Genomic DNA, 23,572 nt, shown 5'->3' with positions numbered 1-23,572 from the left:
CAATGTTTATCTGCTGTCTTTTCTTTATAAAATGTTTAATAGATCGATAATCAAAGTAGTACCAGACATAACCAACTATTTCTCTTATTCAGACATTGTACAGGGTGGCACACAAAAAAGTAGCCCCATTCTGTAGCATAGTATAAACACAGCAATATATTCACACATGAAAAAGAACCTAGCCTTTTATTTGCAAGTGCCAATTGTGTTATTTCGACTGCTTGTAACAGCTGAACAAGGATGGCCCACTACTCAGCTGTTTGCTAGGTTATCCTCAGCACATTAGTTGATTGTAAGATTGCATTGAGTGAACATCTCTAGCATTTTCTGTAAGATTGTGCCCAGCGTAGCCTTCCTTGCACTTGTAAAGACATTCGAGCGAGATTGTTGCCAGTGCCGCTGGACTGGCTCCTGTGCAGGTGGCACGTAAAATACACCATTTTGAGCGTGGCCATTGCCAGTACCCTCTGACTGGCCTTCGGGCACCCACTCGGAGTGGTTGGCGTTAGGAAGGGCATCCAGCTGTAGAAACTCTGCCAAATCAGATTGGAGCCTCGTGTAGCCATCTGGTTCACCAGTCCTCGGTCAAATCGTCCAACCCATGCTAGCATGGAAAGCGGACGTTAGATGATGATAATGTACTCAGTAGTGGAAAGAGTGGAGATTGTGGAAGCATTTGTGAGAACAGGTTCTGTTAAGCAAAATTTTTGAAGTCAAGTTTTCAGGTAAAAGTTTCCCAGCAAAGAGAATGGTACAAATATTGGTTTAAGTGACATTCTACAGGGTCAGAGCACAACGCCTCAAAACAAAGGGATCCTACAGTTTGAATGCTGGAAGTTATTCAGGACAATCATCAAAGGATTACTTGAAGTCCAAAGAAGTTAATGTGTAAATTGGCACAGCAGTAGCACATAAGTAGGAGGTCATACCAATGGGTGTTGAAAAGCCTACTTTTTCAGCTGAAGTAACACAATGACACTTACAAACAAAAGCTGGGTGCTTTATGTGTATGTCAATTTAGTAAAGATCTCCTTCAGTCATGAATGACCATGGGATTACACCTAGAAAGTTACCCTCCAAGGCACAAGTCCGGGCAAGATTTTTATGGAAGACCAGCATTCAATCATGCATACCAGCAGTCGCTCATGCATACCAGCCTCACTTCTTTATGCCACCAATGTTATCGAAGGGAAACATTAGCACACCGGGCGAAATGCTTAGCGGTATTTTGTCTGCCGTTACGTTCTGAGTTCAAATTCCGCCGAGGTCGACTTTGCCTTTCATCCTTTCGGGGTTGATTAAATAAGTACCAGTTACGCACTGGGGTCAATATAATCGACTTAATCCGTTTGCCTGTCCTTGTTTGTCCTCTCTAAACTGAATGAAGCCCAGGGCCAGCTCAAGGTACTGGCAACTCAAGCAGTTGCCCAAGGCACCATGTGCTAGAGGGCGCCAAAGAGGGCACGACAAAGACAAGGAAATTCCCATGACGTCAGCTTGTACACACCAAAGTTCAGCTTGCCCGGGATGCCAGCAACCCTGGGGCCGGCCCTGATGAAGCCTGTTGTATAAAAATTATATGTGTATATATCTATGTGTGTGTGTGTGTCTTTGTGCTTGTCTCTACAGGTTGATAACTCATGCTGGTTTGTTTGTCTCTATGACCTTGTGGTTTTGGCAAAAGAAGCCAGATGGAATAGGTAACTAGGCTTTACAAAAAATTAAGTATTAGGGATTGATTTGTTTGATTGAAACTCACCAAGGTACTGCCCCAGGATGGCCGGAGTCTAATGATTGAAACAAGTAAAAGATAAAGAATGAAAGATATACATTTGTGTGTTTGCGTGTGTGTGTATATATATATATTTTAATCTTTGTATTATCTTCTATAGACAGCTTGTTAACACTGGATTTCTAGCAAATAATTATCATTTCTCTTGTTTTTCAGTTATTCTTCTCGATACAATATGACATGGTCACTTTGTAGTATATTATTTAAGAATGATACTTATTATGAATTTGAAACCTTTGGAAAGCTGCATTTTTGCTTCAATTTAACATTCTCCAAAAATGAAATTCTGAATGAAATCAAATGCTACCGTAAATTTGCTATACCGAGTAAGTATATTAATTGTGTTAATTAAACAAGCTAAAATTACCTTTCACATTTGATCATAAAAAGAAATAATCTAAAAATAATAATTATAACAATGGCTTCAAATTTTAGCACAGGGTCAGCAAGTTTGGGGAGAGGGGAGGGCAAGTCGATTATATCGACCCCACTGCGCAAATGGTACTTATTTTATTGACTTTGAAAGGATAAACAGCGAAGTTACCCTTGGTGAAGTCTGAACTCAGAATGTAAAGACAAACTAAATGCCACTAATTAATGATAAATTAATGATAATTCTTTCTAATTTTGGTACAAGGCCAGTAATTTTAGGGTGAGGTGGGTGGGGGCTAATCAGTTATCAACTGTGAAAGGATGGAAGACAAAGTTAATCTACCTTGGCAGCATAAAAAGCAAAAAAAAAAATGCCACTATGCATTTTTTCTGATGTACTAATGAGTCTGCCAGCTCACTACTACTACTACTACTACTACTACTACTACTACTATTACTATTACTAGTAATAGTAGTAGTAGTAGTAGTAGTAGTGATAATTATGATAATCCTCTCTACTATAGGCACAAGGCCTGAATTTTGGGGGAGGGGCCTAGCTGATCACATCAACCCCAGTGTTTCACTGGTACTCAATTTATCGACTCTGAAAGGATGAAAGGCAAAGTTGACCTTAGTGGGATTTGAACTCAGAATATAGCAATGGATGACATCCCATTAAGCATTTTGCCCGGCGTTCTAACAACTCTGCCAGCTCGCCACCTTAATAATGATGATGATGATGATAATAATAATAATAATAATAAACGAATACACACACATCTCTATTTTATATATTAGATACACACACACACATTTGTATTTACACATATATATATATATATATATATATATATATATATATATATATATATACATATATATACATATACATATATACATACACACACACACACATTATCTATGCATGTATGTCTATCTGTCTATATGCATACATATATATATTAGTCTCTGTCTTTTGTAGTTCGTCTTCGCCCTCTCCTGGACATTCAGATTTCATCTTCAGAAACATCTGACCCTTATAAAACATCACTAAAGTTGGAAATAATCCCATCTTCTATGATAACAGCGAATGTGTATTACACAACGTACAGAGTTAAGTATCAGTCTGAATGGGAAACCAAATCACCTTGGAAGGTAAGTCAATTTTTATGAGTTGACATTTAAAAACTTTCATTTTGGCATGGCTGTGTGGTAAGAAGTTTGCTTCCCAACCATATGGTTTTAGGTTCAGTCCCCACTGTGTGACACCTTGAGTAAGTGTCTTCTATTATAGCTCTGAGTCTTGTGAGTGGATTTGGTTAATGGAAACTGAAAGGCGCCTGTCATGTGTGTGTGGTATAATTATATTCAGAGGTGTAGCTAGGGTGGGGCAAGCAGGGCACATGCCCTGGCTGCCACTTTGAGCGGAGTGCAATTTTGGCCAAGATCATTTTCTAATTAAGCCATTAAAAAAAGTTTTGTTTGAGTGAAGTGTGCAATTTTGATGCTTGCCCTGAATACTATTTACTCTAGCTATGCCCCTGACTATATGTGTGTGCATGTTTGTCTGTCTGTCCCCCACTCACTGTTTGATATCTGGTGTTGGTTTGTTTATGTCCCTGTAACCTAGCAGTTCAGCAAAAGAGACTGATAGAATAAATAGTCTGAGACCAAATTCTGCCAAGGTCAATGTTTCCTGTCATCTTTTCAGGGTTGATAACGTAAGTACCAGTTATGCACTGGGTTGATATAATTGACTTAATCTATCTATCTATATATATCTATACATATATATATATATCATCATCATCGTTTAACGTCCGCTTTCCATGCTAGCATGGGTTGGACGATTTGACTGAGGACTGGTGAAACCGGATGGCAACACCAGGCTCCAGTCTGATTTGGCAGAGTTTCTACAGCTGGATGCCCTTCCTAACGCCAACCACTCAGAGAGTGTAGTGGGTGCTTTTACGTGTCACCCGCACGAAAACGGCCACGCTCGAAATGGTGTCTTTTATGTGCCACCCGCACAAGCCAGTCCAGGGGCACTGGCAACGATCTCGCTCGAAAATCCTACAGGAGCCAGTCAGGCGGTACTGGCAACGGCCACGCTCAAAATGGTGCATCTCATGTGCCACCCGCACAAGAACCAGTCCAGGGGCACTGGCAACGATCTTACTTGGCTTGCCGGGTCTTCTCACGCACAGCCCATTTCCAAAGGTCTCGGTCCGTAGTCATCGCCTCGGTGAGGCCCAATGTACGAAGGTCTTGCCTCACCACCTCAGCCCAGGTCTTCCTGGGCCTACCTCTTCCACGGGTTCCCTCAACTGTTAGGGTGTGGCACTTTTTCACGCAGCTATCCTCCTCCATTCTCACCACATGTCCATACCAGCGCAATCGTCTCTCTTGCACGCCACAACTGATGCTTCTAATGTTCAGCTTTTCTCTCAAGATACTTACACTCTGACGGGTATTCACATTGACATTACACATCCAACGGAGCATACTGGCTTCATTCCTTGCGAGCTTACGTATGTCCTATATATATGTATGTGTGTGTATATGTTTGTGTGTCTGTGTTTGTCCCCCCCACCATCGCTTGACAACCAATGCTGGTGTGTTTACGTCCCTGTAACTTAGCGGTTCGGCAAAAGAGTCTGATAGAATAAGTACCAGGCCTCCAAAGAATAAATCCTGGGGTCGATTTGCTTGACTAAAGGCGGTGCTCCAGCATGGCCACAGTCAAATGACTGAAACAAGTAAAAGAGTAAAGAGTATATATATGTGCGTTTGTTTGTGTGTGTGTGTGTGTGTGTGTGTGTGTGTGTGTGTGTGTGTGTGTGTGTGTGTGTGTGTGTGTGTGTGTGTGTGTGTGTGAAAAGAATTGTGTGTGTTTTGTGTGTGTTGATATTTTAGAGATTTGTAACAATATTAATCTGCTTTTTTTTTTTTTTATATCAGGTAAAATTAGGTACTGAAAAACGTATTGATTTAGATGACTTAACACCATTCACTAACTACACTTTCATAGCAGATGCCAGGCCATCTGTGATAAATGCCTCTTGGACCAATCCAATAGTAAAATATTGGAGAACAGAAACTGGTTTGTTTAATTTTTCACTTTTACTATTTCATGGTGGACTGAAAGTGATGAGCTGACAGAATCATTAGCACAGTGATCAAAATGTTTTGTCGCATCTGTCTTTCAAATTCTGCCATTGTCAACTTTGCCTTTCATCCTTTTGGGGTCGATAAAATAAGTACCAGCTGAATGCTGGGGTTAATGTAATCAACATACTCCCTCCCTTGAAATTGCAGACCTTGTACAAAAATTTGTAAGCAGTTGTTGTTGTTGTTGTTGTTGGCACTCCGTTGCTTACGACGTCGAAGGTTCTAGTTGATCCGATCAACAGAACAGCCTGCTCGTGAAATTAACGCGCAAGTGGCTGAGCACTCCACAGATACGTGTACCCTTAACGTAGTTCTCGGGGATATTCAGCGTAACACAGTGTGACAACGCCGATCCTTTGAATTACAGGCACAACAGAAACAGGAAGTAAGAGTGAGAGAAAGCTGTGGTGGAAGAGTACAGCAGGGTTCGCCACCATCCCCTGCCGGAGCCTCGTGGAGCTTTAGGTGTTTTCGCTCAATAAACATTCACAACTCCCGGTGTGGGAATCGAAACCGTGATCCTATTACTGTGAGTCTGCTGTCCTAACCACTGGGCCATTGCGCCTCCACTGTAAGCAGTATTTCATGGTAAAATAGTAGAATGCTTTGTGCACATTACTTCCAAATCCTGTGGGAGTTGATGTTTTCTTTCACCCTTTCAGGGTTAATAAAAGACAGAAGCAGTCAAATACTGGGGATTGAGCTAATTCACTATATTACCTAATATATGTGACTGTTGATATTGGAATCAAATTTCAGTGCTAGGCCAGCAATTTCACAGGAGGTTTTAAGTTGGTTACATTGACCCCTATGTTCAACTGGTACTTATTTTATCGACCCCCCCCCAAAGATTGAAAGGCAAAGTCAGCATTTGCACAATTTGAACTCAGAGCATTAAGTCGGAAGAATGCTGCTAAGCATTTTTTCATCATGGTAATGATTCTACCAACCCACCGCCTTTGTGATTGCCAATATTAGGATCCAGTATTTTATACTCCACAAATTCTCTATATAAGAGAGTCACATGACTGAATTGAGTCACATGACTCCTTCCTAAAGTTGCTGGCCTTGTACCAAAATTTGAAACCAAGATGTGTGTGTGTGTGTGTTTCTATGTTTCAGCCCAAAGGCTATGGCCATGCTAGAGCATGTTATATGTATATATGTATATATATCTATATCTGTATATATATATATATATATATATATATATATATATATATAAATGTATATGTTTACATATGTATGTATATGCATACATATATATAATATATGTTTGGATACATATATGATGATATATGTATACATATGTGTATTATATATATGTATACATACATACATACATACATACATATATATATACACATATGTGTATATACAGTGGTGCTCCAGCATGACCTCAGCTTTGCAACTGAAACATAAAAAAAATATATGTATATATATATATATATATATATATATATATAAACAATATATGAGTATATGCATATATATGTATATGTATGTATATATGTTCATCCACATGTACATATAGATACATAACTGGGTACATGACGTGGCAAAAGAACAAGGACAAAAATGGTAAACAAGGTGCAACAATACGCATCGTTAAAATGGTTCTTCCCACAAACACAAATTAAATTGTATTCGTGGAGGGTAGTGGCGGACGGAAAACAAGACAGGAAAACGAAACGGTGAAATAAACAAACAAAAAGGCTGTACAGCCAGACGTGAAGTGTGTATGTCTCGAACGCTGTGAAGCACGTACAGGAGGGGCAAAGAAGTACGTGCGAGCTTGGTGATTCCAAAAACGAAAAGAAATAGCAGCCGCACACACGTGACCAAGGCTGTGTGAAGAGAAAGAGTAGCAGAGGGAAAAGGAGGGGAGGAAGTATAAAAAAAGTGAGCAACGAGAGGTAGAGAGAGAGAGAGAGAGAGAGATAGTAGTAGTAACGGTGAGAGGCGAAGGACGAGTAACAAGAGAGAGAGAGAGAAGTAGTGACAGGTAGAGGCGAAGAACAGTAGAGGGAAGAATGAGAGGGGGAGATAGAAATAGAGAGAGTCGCGTTAGAAAAATAGTTAAAACTTACTGTATAAAGGTAACGCGTGTGTTCTGTCGTGATACAAACAATATATGAGTATATGCATATATATGTACATGTATGTATATACGTTCATCCACATGTACATATAGATACATAACTGGGTACATGACGTGGCAAAAGAACAAGGACAAAAATGGTAAACAAGGTGCAACAATACGCATCGTTAAAATGACACACATATGTGTATTATATATATGTATACAATACAATATAATCAAATCGATCTATAATTAAATCTATTCAAAAATAGTCACTTGTTAGGTCTAAAATGAAATAAAAATAATAAAAATAAACCAATTTACATATTGTAACTTACAATAAATATCAAATGAATATATAAAAAATACTTATTTTAACAATAAATAAACAAATGATCGAATAACATTTAATATTAACATTGATTATTAATAGAATTAATAATCGAATTAGTTTTATTAGTTATCTATTTGAAAATATAGCTACGAAACATGCATAGTCATTCTTATACCATTTACTAGTTATTTTTTATGCATTTTATTGTATTTTAGAATAAGGTGTTTATGATATATTTATTTTCTGGAGGGTATGAATTATATTCTTCATTACTGAATTATTTGATAGTGGTTTTTCTCTAAATTATATATATATATATGTATATATGTATATAATGCCAGCAGTGCAACCCATACCAGCATGGACAAGGGATGTTAAATGATTATGAGATAGATAAATAGATGTAAATGATAATACAGGTGGGCTGAGTAAGTCTATAAGTATCCATACACACTGTTAGTACACAGGTATGCTATTCCCAACTCTATTTTGGTGCCTTTGTTATTTAAATACCTTGATTCCATTGGATCCTAAGAATTTTATGATTGATTGATTGATTGAAAGAAAGAAATATGATGAGTTTCCAATACAATACATCATCATCATCAGCATCATTATCTTTTCTGTGCACATTTTCCTATTCTAGTATATTAAGTTGGCAAGTCTTGTTACATGATATATCCCCATAAAAATTCCCTATGTCTTTATCCCATATTATCTCTTCTATAACCAATCAATGTATTTCATCTTTTTTTCTCACCCAGCCATTCCTTATCCAGTCAAAACATCTTATTTTCGATATTATGAATGGAGTTGTCCCCACCCAACAAACCAAAGATGTATCACAGTATACTGGCAGGTAAATTGAACTATTTTTTCAAAGTATATACTGAATGTTAAATCCTATTGAGTTGTAGAAACAGCACAAGAGTACCAAAGACTGTACCATTTATCCCTATTCAAATTATCTGATCATAGTAAGCATTGAATGTTGCATTGCAAACTAATGCAGTACTTGATAGTCTGAAAGTATCGCTACTGTAAATAATGGTGTGTTGTAATACTCTCAAAATACAAAAAAAAAAAAGGAAAGAAATGAAGGTGCCTGGTTTAGTGGTCAAGGTATTGAGCTCATGGTCATTAGGTCATGAATTTGACTCCTGGTGATGAATTGTGTCCTTGAGCAAGATATTTTGTCTCATGTTGCTCTGGTTCGCTCAGTTGGTAAAAAATGAGTTGCCCATGTATTTCAAGGGGCCAGCCTTGTCACATTATGTGTCACACTTAAACTCCTTGAGAACTACACTAAGGGTATACATATCAGTGGAGTGCTCAACCACTTGCATGTTGATTTCACAAGCAGGTTGTTTCATTGATTAAATCAGCTGGAACAATTGTTGGTCATGACTGATGGAGTGCCAGTTTTTTTAAAAGAATCAAAATGGCGAGTATTAAAAGGGAATACAGACAAAAAATTGGGAAAGGTGGATGGGGAGATAAGTTGATGAGAATGTGAAATGGTTAGAGATGGGGTTGGAGGTGAAAGTATTGAATGAATCAAAGGATATTGTAACATTATTGTTAATGTTTGTCTTTTTCACAGAGTTTACCTGTGGAATTCAGGAATGATATTCTAACAGGATACTGTGTCCAATACATTGATGGAAGTTCATCAACTAATAACACTGAACAATGCCTGGATTCAAACAATTTAATAGTTGACTCTTTATATAAAGAGTTTCAAGATCTTCCAAGGAACCAAACACTTACATTTTCCATTGTGGCAGTAACCAAAAGTAAAAGAATGTCTCAACCTGCATTTATACAGGTGAAAAACACAGGTAAATACATCTTCCAGTTTTATTTTTATTTAGAAGATTTTTAGAATCATTTGATTAGTTTTTGAAATGTCTAAATGATAACTATTGAGGCATCTGTACTTCTCTTCTGTTGATTCATTTTCTGTTGATAGATGTCCTTAGAATGTTAAGAGAATCCTCATCATCATCTTCATCACCATCATCATCATCATCATCATATAATGTCCATTGTCCATCGAGGGTTCCAGTTGATCCAATCAACGGAACAGCCTGCTCGTGAAATTAACGTGCAAGTGGCTGAGCACTCCACAGACACGTGTACCCTTAACGTAGTTCTCGGGGATATTCAGCGTGACACAGTGTGACAAGGCTGGCCCTTTGAATTACAGGCACAACAGAAACAGGAAGTAAGAGTGAGAGAAAGTTGTGGTGAAAGAGCACAGCAGGGTTCGCCACTATCCCCTGCCGGAGCCTCGTGGAGCTTTAGGTGTTTTCGCTCGATAAACACTCACAACGTCTGGGAATCGAAACCGCGATCCTATGACTGCGAGTAGTATTCTGAAAGTCATCAAACAGTTAAAGTACTCCTTTTAATTAATTCTTAACAATCATATATTAAATCATAAGCTAATTCATAACTTTCATACTCATGTATGCAGAAGGAAGATAATATAAAACAGCTATTAATGATTCCTTTTCTTTTATTCAGCCCCAAGGAAGCCTACAGCAGTTTATGTGTCAAAAATAAGTGACAAAATGTATAATGTGTCTTGGTTAATTGAACAGCCTCAGGAATCTGTTAATGTAACTGTGTTTTGGTGCCTGAATCAGATTACCTCTTCTAAAATTGAATGCAGAGTAAGTAAATCCATCTTCCTATGATGTCATATAAACATGAATGTAAATTTATCATTAATAAATGTTTACAACATATTCAATTTATGTAGTTTTGTGATGAAGATGACAACACCTCAAGTCCTGGTGATGGTTGTGGTGGTGGTGGGGTACACCAGTATCAACTCACCCACCCCATCTACAGTTACTGGCCTTGTGCCTAAATCAGTGACCATCCTTGGTTACCATCAACCATCAGTTGGTAGTATAGTGTATTCAAAGTAGAAACAGTCTAAAGAATATTTGAGAATAGATAGGTGAAGCTTTAAACTGTGGGCATCTCTGATGTATGGATTCAGAACTGAGATGGATGGACCTGGCTACCAATTTAGCAGATTGCAAATTACATTTTAACCCTTTAGCATTTAAACCGGCCATATCTGGCCAAAATATTCTACCTCTTTGATATTCAAACTGGTCAGATCTGGCCTCTTAGACCAACCCTACAATATCATTCTAAAAATTAAGAGTTACTTCATCAGAATTTGAAAGCTACAAAATAATGCATGATTCAGTCAAAACAATGTGAATAAATAAGCATTACTTTTGACAGAATAATGTGAATGCTAAAGGGTTAAAATGACAGTAATAGCAATTTAAGTTCTGGGTTCAATTTCTGTTGAGGTTGCCTTTCATCCTTTCTGGCTTAATGAAATAAGTAGCAGTTGAATACTGGGGTCGCTGTAATTGATTAACCCCTCCCTTAAAATTTTTAGCTTTGTGTCAATATTTAAAATCATTAAAGACAGCGAGCTGGTCTAATTGTTTCTGCATGTAGCTCTTGCTACATGCTTCTAGGTTCTGTCCCATTCTGTGGCACCATTGTCTTCTACTATAGGCCCAGGCTGACCAAAACCTTGTGAGTGGATTTGGTTGGCAGAAATTGAGAGTAACTCATCATATGTGTGTGTGTGTGTGTGTGTGTGTGTTTGTGTCTGCATTTTGACATTGCAGTCACGCTGATGGAGCCAGACTAAGATAACAAATGGAATGGGAGTGAGTGATAATCAGAGATGCTAAATGCAGCATTTCTTCTGGCTCCTTATGCTGTGTTCAAATGCCACTGAGGTCAACTTTGCTTTTTATCCCTTCAGCTAGTCATTACATTACCCCTGTCTAGAACTGGGGCAATATAATGACTAGCTCCCTCTCCCTAAATTTCAGGCCCTGTGCCTATAGTAGAAAGAATTATTATTTAATTTAATTACCTAAAATTTTATTGTGCTTTTAGGATGAAGGTGAATGGATTACAGTTGCAAATGAAGGTTATGTTTTGGTAAATTACAGTTTTGAACAACTGCCTGTTTTTGCTGCTCATGTCAGCACAGAAGAAGGGAGAAGTTCTTTAACAAAAGCAGAATGTATATTCATGCCTAGAAAATGTAATTATCCCAATTTTATAATCTGTTATACTCTTCTAAACAGACTAATGTAGCAAGTTTTGTCAGAAAAATATGTTAAAACTTTCTTACTATCTCTAACATTACAATGATGTTTGCAATAGGATCAACTGTATTTATTAAGTTTATAAGGAGGGCCTCCATGATTCTGAGATTGATCCTGTTGTGTTGGATGGCCTCGATGGCTACTTGAAAATCTTGGGTTTGGCACTTCCTAAGGTGTTTCTATATTGAAGTGTCCCTGTGCATATGCTCCTTTATACAGATGTGAAATTTCCTGGTGGTGCTCTCTATGTAGGATGCTCCACATTTACTGCAGACTACTTCATATACCACTTAGGCCCTCAAGTATATTTTGACATTATTGATGGGGCAATTGGTTAGTGTGCACCCAACAATGCTATCTGTAGTATTATTCCTTGAGAGAAATTTCTTCACGGTGGACCAGTGTGCACCATCTGTATGTTGAGTCTCTCTCTGCGGGTCACATGTTGTATAGCTGCAGATGTTCTGCCGTCAAAGTAGGGCAGTTTAAGGAAACACTTTTCAGACTTGGGATTATGGGCCTTCTTGTGTGGTTTGCCTACTTTCATGTTTTGTAGTTACAGTCGTTTGATAGCTATTGTGTGCTAAGTTCTTGAGGAATCACTTGCTGTTGATACCTCTGTCAGTTGTTTTGTTGCATTTGTCTCTTATGCACGTGATTTCATTTTGCACATATGCAGCTTTAGCTCTGGCCAGCAGAGCTGATTTGTAGTGTACAAACAGGTTCCTACTGGCTGCTTTTTCTTTTTGTAAAAATTAGTATAGATGGAACCCTCCTCTGTGATCTTGATTTGGAAATCCAGTAGAGAGAGGGTTCTGGGAGGAGGTGATTGCCATACATTAAAGTTTCAGCAATACTGACAGCCACATCAAATTTGAAATAGAACACCCAGAAAGTTTGGGTGTTAAAGCAGCTGTTTAACAACTCAAATGTGGATGTGATATATCTTTGATAAAGTCAACCATGGTATGATATGTCACAAGCTGCACGATCTCTGCATTGTCAGAAAACTTAGAGAATGGCAACATGACTTTCTAAAAGATAGAAGTCAGGCAGTGGTGGCCAATGCAGCTACCTCTAAGGAAACACAAATCGTGAGTAGTGTTCTACAGGGCACTGTCTTGGGCCAATGTTATTCATAGTGGCCCTTTCAGACATCCTCTCAGCTGCTCAGATAGCCTCCCTTGCTAGCTATGCAGATGATACAAAAGTCTCTTAGAGGATACAGAATCCTGGAGATATTGTGCACCTGCAACAGGAGTTGGGTGCAATATACAGGTGGGCTGAGGACAATACCATGCAGCTTAACGTTGGAAAATTCCAAGCCCTGTGCTACTTGCACACAAAGCTGAATGAAATATGAAATATAGGGCTTTTGTTTGGCCTGCCCTATATCTTAGGGCAGGCCAACCAAAACCTTGTGAGTAGATTTGGTAGATGAAAACTAAAAGAAGACCACCATATGTATGTGTTTTCACACACACACACACACATCTATCAATCATGTGGACAATATTTTCAACTGATATGTTACAACCGTATCTGATTCTTCAAGTGCTTCAGTTCTGAGTATATACATTTATTTACTTGACTGCTGACATTTAACAATAGTTTCTCTCGTTGTTTTGATATACCATTTTCGATCATTAATAAAACTGTGAACATGCTAATAGTGATATTAATAATGATAAGAATAAAAGTAAGAATAACAAATATTTTACACTCTTTCAGCCATAAAACCTCAGAAACCTTATGTTTATTGGTCAGAAACTAAGTTTTCTCTTACATGGCCTACTCTGCAATGTTCGGACTGGAATGGTATACCCATTGCTTATGTGCTGCATTATGCAGAGGGTAAGAATTGTGAAAATGGTGAGTATTCTATTTTTTTAACTGTCTCGTTGCATTCCTTATACTTTCTCTCATATTCACCTCACACTTTGCCCTCAGCAGTGTCTGTCTGTCTGTCTCTTTCTAAATGGGCAAGCCACCTGCTCTTGTTCCTCTATCATATTTTCCCATCCCCTCAATACAATACCCTACTCAGTTGAGAGGTTTTACCTTGTAGGTACTTGGTGACTCCATCATTGCTGGTGCCAAGGTAAAAAAAAAAAAAAAAAGGTACACTCTGGTGTCAGTACGCTCTGTGAAGTGGATGGCAACAGGAAATGCATCCAAATGTATAAACCATACCAAAGCAGACATTGAAACTTGGTGCAGCCCACTAGTTTGTTGGCTCCTGTTGAACCAACCAAGCCAACAGAGAAAAAATGACATTAACTGATGATGATGTTGATGGTGATGTCGATGTTCTTATTGTTGTGAAACACTGTTTAGAATGGTGGTTGTGACAGTAGAATCATCATCATTGTCACCATCATCATCATCATTTAATGTCCATTTCCATGCTGGCATTGGGTTGGACGGTTTGACAAGAGCTGGCCAGGTAGAAGATTACACCAGGCTTCAGTGTCTGTTTTGGCATGGGTTTTTAACATCAACCACCCAATAGAGTGCTTTATGGTTTTAGGTTCAAATCCTGCCAGACCAAAAGTTTTTCATTTACACCTAACATTTAGAAAATAAATTCTAACCAAATCAAAAGGAAATGCATTTTGTCCCTTACAGAGGGGGAGAAGTAGGGCTTGTGCCTTGGTATAAACAGATCTCCCTCACCACTTGATCTTATTGCTGCTGTTGTTCTAGTTGTTGGATATCATTCTTTGAACCTATATTTGGTATGGAAAATAAGAAATGAAAGATGTGGTATTCCTGTTTTTCCTAAAGATATTCTCTGACTGACTAAATAAATATAAAGAAATGGTAAAATGTTGTCCTTTCTTCATTTTAAAAATTGCTTAAAGGTAAGAGGAAAGAATTTCCAGTGAATGAGACAAAAGCAGTTGAAAATGTTGTCATCATCAATGGCCTATCACCAGACACAGAATATTCAGTATGTATACAAGTGAAGACAAAGCATGGACTAAGTCTAATGAGTGACACCATAACAGGAGTAACTAAAGACACAGGTAAAGAGAATACTTTATGGAATATCTAGAACAAGGGTTTTCATCCAGGGTCCATATAAAATGTTTAGGGTCCATGCCATAAAATAGTAAACATGGGATCCACAATAGTATTTTCAGAACCCCTGAAAATATTTTGTTTCAGATGTATGTATTGGGAAATCTCTAGATTTCTTTCTCTAACATTTTATGTAGTTCAACCTACACAAATTAATTGGAATTTTGAAACATGGTTCTATAAAACTGGTTACATTGAATGGCTATGGGTATCCACCAGAATAAAATAGTAATCAAAGGGTCCATAGATAAAAAATGGTTGAGAACCCTTGATTTAGAATCTAATATTTTGTTTATACATCATTCAGCATTGTCGTTTAGTTTGTCTCTTATTGGAATGGAAGGAAAAATTACAAGGGCTCTTTTTAGATTCTTCTGTATTACCATATCAAACAGTACACTGTAAAATTTTAATCTCTCCAAAAACAAAGCTTATCTATCCTTACACCTAATTTTATATGAATCTATCATAGTGTCCAATGGAGGATACATTGGAACTGTGTCCTGTTATCTTTTCCAGGTAGTCTACATGAAACCCATGGTATAAACTTCATATCCTACTTTATTTTTACATATTGTAAGGCTGCAGATAACAGATATAATTGGTTAACTAATTGGCAGTTTTACATAATGTTAATGACAGTTACATTTAATATGTGAGCAACCCAGTCCATGTGGCTACAAATGGTTGAAGACCTAGTTCATGTAGAGCAAAAATTATTAAAGTAAAGTTCATCAAATTTTCATGCTAATAGCTTGAGATAAATTAACTTATATGGGAAATGGAAAATCTGGTTTTGAGTAACACTGAAAAGAAATACACCCTTCCCACCAAATAGAAACAACTACAGAATATTGTATATAAATATAAAGGGAGAAATTTTTATCTGAATGTTTGAAATTTTGGTCATCAAATAGTGATGGTAATGTGCAAAAATTATATGCTCTAATGAACATCTTTACTTTTACAGATTTGAGTGAGATTTACCTATATTCGTTCATGTTGTTGGCGACAGTTCTATTAATTACATCAGGCTTGTTTATATATATTAGGAGGTAAGTTTTAAATGTTTATATTCCTTTTTACACACACACACACACACACACGTTCATACAATACATGCTGTCAGGACTGTCTGACTGTCAACAATCAGATGTAACCTATTCTAAGCTTTCAAATGGAGGCTACAATGTTGGTACACCTGTTTAAAAAAAAAAATTCAAAGATGCACTGAAAGCAACCTTAAAAGATTGCAAGATCAGCTTATAATTGGGCTGAGTCCACTACCCAACCTTACCCATTCTGCCTCTTCCTCTCCCCCGGCTAACATATACTCAAGACAGGTCTCCATGGAAGGAAGCTAGCACCAGGTGTTCAGAAGCATTTGAATCTTTATGAATCTCTGTAACAGAGGTCAACTGGGAGGCTTGCAAACAATACCACCATACAGTAGCAGACATCTCTTTTTTGGTCTGTGGTTTAAGAAGGTTTCTTCCCAACAATGCAAGGTTAAGTTCAGTCCAACTGCACGGCACCTTTGCCAAGTGTCTTGTAATGTTGCACTAGGCTGAGCAAAGCCTTGTGATTGAATTTGGTAGATGGAAACTGAGGCAGCCACGATTGTGCCTATATTATTTTGTCATTGTTTACACTGTGAAACAAAATTTTTATTTTGTTTTGTCTTTGGTCAGTAAGTGTTATTTCCTATTTGCTTCTCTCTAAGAATCAAAGGAAATGACTATTATTCGTTTCAAAGTTTGCCTTTGTGACCTGGACAACAATGTTTTGAAACTGACTATTTTCCATTACATTTCAGACAGATTCAGCACTGAGTTGCTGAAGCAGAAATATCGTTATAACAAATATTCTGCTCAGTATCACAGATTTGCTTGCCAGTTGGTTGACTGTAACCACTTGAGCATGTCCCTTAGTGGTTGACAGTATGGGCGTCTCTCATACTGGAATAGTGAATGAGCATCATAGCCATATGTCAAGAGGGATTCTTTGGGTTTTTAATAAATGTAACAAAAGCAAAGTTTAAAGGAAATATTGGCTGTTTTTCATACTTACTAGGGGTAAGCAAATATGAAATAACAGTTGCTACCCAAGGACAAAAATTGTGTTAGACGAGCCTGGTGTTGCCATCCGGTTTCACCAGTCCTCAATCAAATCGTCCAACCCATGCTAGCATGGAAAGCGGACGTTAAACGATGATGATGATGATGATGAATGTTATTGTTATTTTTGAATAGCCATAATTTGTGGAGGCGCAATGGCCCACTGGTTAGGGCAGCGGACTCACGGTCATAGGATCGCAGTTTCGATTCCCAGACAGGGCGTTGTGAGTGTTTATTGAGCGAAAACCCCTAAAGCTCCACGAGGCTCTTTCACCACAACTTTCTCTCACTCTTTCTTCTTGTTTCTGTTGTTCCTGTAATTCAAAAGGGTCAGCTTTGTCACACTCTGTGTCATGCTGAATATCCCCGAGAACTACGTTAAGGGTACACATGTCTGTGGAGTGCTCAGCCATTTGCACATTAATTTCACAAGCAGGCTGTTCCGTTGACTGGATCAACTGGAACCCTTGACGTCGTAAGCGACGGAGTGCCAACAACAACAATAAATGTAATTTCTTTAATGTAACACAAATCCTTCATGACTATGATGCAAAAACAATGGCCGTTTATAAATGTCATGTTCTCTGTTCATTTATTTCAGCCACTGCAAGTATGTTACAGCAATTGAAGTTACCACAATAGACAGGGTAAATGATTTACTGCTTGCTCTCAGCTATAATCCTTTCTTTATCAATGCTTTCAAATTTTGGCTCAAGACCAGCAATTTAAGGGGTTTGGTTAAGTTGATTATCTTGATCATCAGTGCTTGATTGCCACCTATTTTATTGACTCTTGGAGGGATGAAAGGCAGAGTTGACCTTCACAGCATTTTGAACTCAGAGCTTAAAGAGCTGCCAAGCATTCTTGTCCAGTATGGTAACAATTCTGCCAATTCACAACCTTTGACCTTTCTCTCATTATAACAAAGTTAAATTACAACTGTTACTTCTTGGCTCACACATTGAGAATGGATCCTTCTCTTGGAGTTATTTCACTTAGATCTTGTTCCTAATTATTATTTTACTTTAGGTCTTGTTAAGCTTCATGTTTTTTTTTAACTCAATCCCACACTTGCCAAGTTTCAAACTTCTGTTTTTCTTTAGCAGATTTTGCACTGAAAAATATGTCATCAGCATAGAATAGTTCCCAGTGATATCTAGTCTCGTGGATTAGAATAAAAAGCAAGGGATTAAAGATGGGACCTTAGACAGTTGGCTTAGTTGTTCAAGTATTGTACTCATGATCACAAGATTGTAGCACAGTATATTGCCAAAGGTCTTGGTAACTTGTCATTGCCCCCATGAGGCCCAACATTCAAAGGGTGCTTTTTACGTACCACTGGCACAACTACAATTTCACTTGGCTTGACAGGTCTTCTCGTATAATATATCATAGAAGCCACGATAAAGTGACATGAGATGATTGGGCTTGGCTGTTTACGTGCTGGTGATTCAGCATGGCTGACAAGACACTGAACCTATTTTGGTGACAGAACTTTCCGTATCCAAATCATGAAGGATTCCTTTGTGCATCATATTTCCCTCGATCTCTCTTGCGCCACAAAATGCAGCTGGTCCTTCTGGTTCTTTACCAAAAGGAATTCCATCAAGTTTTCAGAATCCTTCTTTCTTCTGCTTCTCAAACCTGAAGATTCTATCAAGAGTACTCCTATGGAGAAAGCCTCCGACTTCATCCATTCTCACCTTGCGCACCACCAGGTAAACAATCTCCTCCAGATCTATCCCTTTCCACCCCACCAAACTCGCTAATATGCAAGCATACACACCTACATACAGAGCTACAATATCCTTCAATAATTCATGGACAACTATGTAGTCTATGTGAGACATAAAAAAAACGGAATACTGTTTCAACATGTGGAACAGCATGGCTGCTTCACACACACACACACACACATTCTGGATCACATTCAGAGAAAGGTCACTCAATTTATAGGCATAAATTCATTATCTGGAGACATTCTCCAAATATGCTGTCTTCTCTCTCAGCTAATTTCCTTTACTGCTTCTACAATAGCCTCTCCTAAAGCAATAGACACTGTTTTCCTTATGTCTCTATCATATATTAATGTATGTCATTTTCCTTTTGATCTTCACAGGTTCCCAGTTACACTGATCTGGACTACAATTACGAAAAAATTAAAGAGGGTGAAAATCAGCTAATGGATGGTAGTAAATACACGTTTCATCAAACTGGTGAATCAGGTTATTATAGTTTCGACAATTCATCAGGGACTGAAAAATCACATTTTCCAAGTCAAGAATTTTTAAAGTCAACAATACATTTTCCTGATTATTTACAAGTTAATGAACTGACAGGAAAACTTCTGGACAAATCAAAGGATGTTGAGAATATCAATGTTAAAACTGCCTTTCTATGGAGTAAAATAGATGATATTGAAAATGTTTCCAATAAGACAGGCTATATTGATGCATCAGGAGATTATAGGCGGTCATGTAGGTCTCCTGGGTCAGTCCCCACATGTTCGGATGATAACATGAAGGAAAATGTCTCTAGTAGAACAGACTATGTTGATGAACCAGATAGTTCTTTCAGTGAACTTTCATCTATGTCAGTCCCCACATGTTCGGATGGTAACATGGAGGAAAATGTCTGCTGTAGAACAGATTATGTTGATGAACCAGATAGTTCTTCCAGTGAACTTCTATCTATGCCAGTCCCCACATTTTCGGATGGTAACATGAAGGAAAATGTCTCCTGTAGAACAGATTATGTTGATGAACCAGATAGTTCTTTCAGTGTGTCAGTTCCCACATGTGTGAATGGTAACTTGATGAATATTGTTTCCAGTAGCCCAGATTATGTTGATGAACCAAATGATCTTAACAAACTTGTATCTAATTCTATTCCTCCATGTAAAAATACAAACAGTAATGGGAGTATCACAGATTATATATTCTCTGAACCAGATTATATTTCAGGATTCCTCGAAGAAAGCACTAACTCTTATAAAAGTAAACCTTTGAAAGGACAAATTTTACAAACTGAAAATAAAGAAAGTGATCAGATAGGAACTTCAAAGTTTAATGGTAGAACAGACAAAGAACATGTAAAAGTGAATTGTAATGATGGTTATGTACCACATGAACACGTTGTAGAGGCTATGGAATCTTCATTAGATGAGGTTCAAGACAAAAATATTCAAAACGAAAGACAAGGAATATCTCAAAATCCAACAAGTTCTTGTAATCTTGTAAATGCTAATGTTCATAAACCATCAGATTCTTTGCAAAGACCAGATAAAGAAATGGATAAAATACAAGACACAGAACAAATAACAGAGACATTAGATTATGTCAAAACAGAAAGTTTTCTTGGATATGTTTCTAATGAAATTTCACATTTAAAATAATACTAAAAAAGAAATTAGATTTGAATATCTTCAGCATTTTTTTACAGATAAATAGTTTTCAATATGGAAGGTATTTGAGTGTAAAAACTACTTGCTTCAATATTGCAATTTACACAAAAAAATCATTCCACTTATATTTGCTGACCATGTTTGATGATTAACAGAAGAGCAAAAAACACAAAAACAAATGAAACTAAACACAAAAATGCACATGTGAATGAAGAAAACTTCTAAGCTGTTTAAATATTTAAACGTTTTTTTTTTTGTCTCTTTAAACAAAAGCTTCTTGAGTCACCTTTTTGAAACAATATTTCAATACCAAAAATTTGCATCTGCTCTTCTCAGCAATTTATTTTAAAAGTTGCTAATAAAAGTCAGCATTTTTTTTTTTTTTTAATCGCCCTATTTTGCAAGAATTTGGCCCCTCACAGTGACTGCCAGACCTTCAAGAGTTGGGGGTCAACACTGTAAAGTATCTCTGAGTGGTTGGCGTTAGGAAGGGCATCCAGCTGTAGAAACTCTGCCAAATTAGATTGGAGCCTGGTGTAGCCATCCAGTTGCACCAGTCCTCAGTCAAATTGTCCAACCCATGCTAGCATGGAAAGCGGACGTTAAACGATGATGATGATGATGATATATATATATATATATATATATATATATATATACTTAAAATATGCTTAAAAAGCAGTGACAATATGTTATGTTAAAGTTGCTACTGTTGTTTATTCACTGCTTCTCCAAAGGCTTTCATTCTTGTCTATGCAACAACACCCTGGTGACAGAAACAAACAAAGGAATGACTCTACCTCCAAATTATGTCCTCTACCCAAATGTCCTAATCTAGCAGACCTACCGACTGACATACCTGTGTCTTTATGAAACGATTCTATTCTAAACAGATTTAGCTAATTTCCTTTATCTTAAACCATTTTCAAATGAAACAAAAAGAAATTTTGACTAAAAAGAAAAGAAAAAAAAGTCATATCCAACAACAAAAGTGAAAAATTTGATGCTGCTGCTGGTCAGGCATTGATATTAATTTTTTTAATCCCTTTCAGCACAGTCTGAAATCAATAATTAGAAAGACTTTGGATAGAATTTATTGTTATCTTTTATTCTAAGATCACCTGAAGATGTAAAATCCCTGCCTAGTTATATAAATTCCTCGGGTATATTTTCTCTATCTTCATTCCAAGTAGAAGCTACCTTTCATACAGTTAGGATCATCAAAATAAGGATTAATTATTGGCATTGATTAACTCCCAAGTCAGCCTTGATCAAGTGAATCTATGGTCATTTTTTAAAATTGAACTATGCATCAGACCACATTTGTCTAATTCAGTGGTTTTCAACCATTTTTTTTTTGTCTTTTGTCTGTACACCACTTTGATTCCTATTTCACTTGGATGGACCCTGACAGCCTTTCATGTTAAAAAAAAGAATCCTATTATAGTTTTATAATAAAATATTAGAAATTGTATTAAAAAATTGCTGAAATACAGTAATCCCTCAACTATTGTGGGTGTTATGTCCCCCCCTCCCCCGTGATAGGTGAAAATCTGTAAAGTAAAAACAGTACTGTACTGTATATTTTTTTAATTATTTTTATAATTTGTATATATTTATTTCATTATGAATGCAAAACAACACCACAGAGGAATCAACGTAAGCTTAAATAATAAACTGTGATAGGTGAACCGCGACATGGCAAAGGATTACTGTATTTTACATATTGTAGAAATATCACCAATTTATTGCACATAAATTTTAACAACAGTATCTTATATGGATCCCCAAGGGTCATATGAACCCTGGTTGAGAACCTCTAGTCTAATGTATCCTCTCTTTCTCTTTTTGAGATGATAAAGTGTAAATTGAGGGAGATCTGGCTGCTATATCTAGCAGTTTGAACAACCACTCAGTGGCTTCTTAATTGGCTCAGTGTACTTATTTCATTCAGTAGTTGATTCAATTATCTATAACTCTCTTTTATAATGTTGTTGATTCGTATAAAGTCAAACTAAATCATCCTCACTTAACTAGCAAACTGTAAACTCCTTTCAAGCTTCAATTTAATTCTGTGATTTGTAGTTCAAACCAATTCACTTCTTTCCTTTTGGCTCTTCCTGCCTTTGGACTATCATTCCCCGTCTCTATGAATTTGTAATCCTGTGTTTAAGTAAGAATACATTGTAAACTTAGGAGAAAGCTAAGACAGCTGATAATAAAAGTAAATACTGAATGGGATTTATCACTGAGCCCCCACCTCCATCTCTCTCTTGCTCATACACCCAGGATTCCAGTTTCAAATCCCATTAGAGGTGACTTCACCTCTACAGTTTAAATTCTAGGAGAGAGGAGCAATACCACAAGCACTAGTTATATACCAAAGACAACTGATTGTTCTTCTATACAAATTGTTACTGAGCCAACCTTGCATACACAGACTTCATTCCAATTAATTAGGAAAGCAAGTAAGAGTTGTGTAAAACCCCTCTGTCATTATAAACCTGATATTTGGAACATAAATTAACATAAAATTCCAAATTGAAGATTTTAATGTAAATCACATTAAGGCAACTTTGTATCACAAAACCAAGGGCATCCTCAAGCAGGTTGGTTTCAAAAAGGGTGAAATTATTTATGTAGATGCTTGAATGATGAAATTTTATTTATTTTTGTACTAAATTTTGTGAATAAAATATTTTTTGTTAAATGAACAGATTTTTTTTTAAATTTAAAAGACACATAGCTAAGTTGGGTTCAGTCCCACTATATTATGACACATTGGCCAAGTGTCTGCTACTGTAGTCCCAGGCTGATCAAAGCCTTGTGAGTGAATTTGATAGATGAAATCTGAAAGAAGCCCATTACATACATGCATACAATGTAAGTATACGAGGTCTGATCAATAAGTATCTGGTACTATAAAGACCAAACTACAACATGTACCAATTTGGCATTTAATCTCCTTTGGAAGCCATATGCTTAATCCAGTACTGTTTCCATTGATGGAAGCATTCCTGGAACTTGTTTTCTGGGATTATCAACAGTGATGTTGT

At 37.1% G+C, this 23,572-nt stretch overlaps 1 protein-coding gene across 2 annotated transcripts in view; it reads left to right on the top strand.

Moving 5' to 3' along the window:
* Positions 1 to 20,521, top strand: part of LOC106877108 (uncharacterized) — a 23,084-nt gene extending 2,563 nt beyond the window's left edge. Inside the window, exons 3-14 of one of the 2 annotated variants that reach the window (XM_089337618.1) lie at positions 1,949 to 2,118; positions 3,147 to 3,319; positions 5,126 to 5,267; positions 8,517 to 8,611; positions 9,356 to 9,593; positions 10,282 to 10,430; positions 11,698 to 11,848; positions 13,644 to 13,784; positions 14,777 to 14,941; positions 15,967 to 16,051; positions 17,715 to 17,760; positions 19,233 to 20,521. In XM_089337618.1, coding sequence (XP_089193744.1) covers positions 1,949 to 2,118; positions 3,147 to 3,319; positions 5,126 to 5,267; positions 8,517 to 8,611; positions 9,356 to 9,593; positions 10,282 to 10,430; positions 11,698 to 11,848; positions 13,644 to 13,784; positions 14,777 to 14,941; positions 15,967 to 16,051; positions 17,715 to 17,760; positions 19,233 to 20,507 — 2,830 coding nt within the window. In that variant the 3' untranslated portion in view covers positions 20,508 to 20,521. Of the gene's footprint in view, positions 1 to 1,948; positions 2,119 to 3,130; positions 3,320 to 5,125; positions 5,268 to 8,516; positions 8,612 to 9,355; positions 9,594 to 10,281; positions 10,431 to 11,697; positions 11,849 to 13,643; positions 13,785 to 14,776; positions 14,942 to 15,966; positions 16,052 to 17,714; positions 17,761 to 19,232 lie in introns of those variants that run through there. The other variant, XM_089337619.1, reaches the window with a different exon arrangement.
* Positions 20,522 to 23,572: the final 3,051 nt, after the last annotated feature.

This window comes from Octopus bimaculoides, chromosome 19 (genome assembly GCF_046866305.1).
Source record: "Octopus bimaculoides isolate indiv1 chromosome 19, ASM4686630v1, whole genome shotgun sequence".
NCBI lineage: Eukaryota > Metazoa > Mollusca > Cephalopoda > Octopoda > Octopodidae > Octopus > Octopus bimaculoides.
This window is presented reverse-complemented; position numbering and strand designations above follow the sequence as displayed.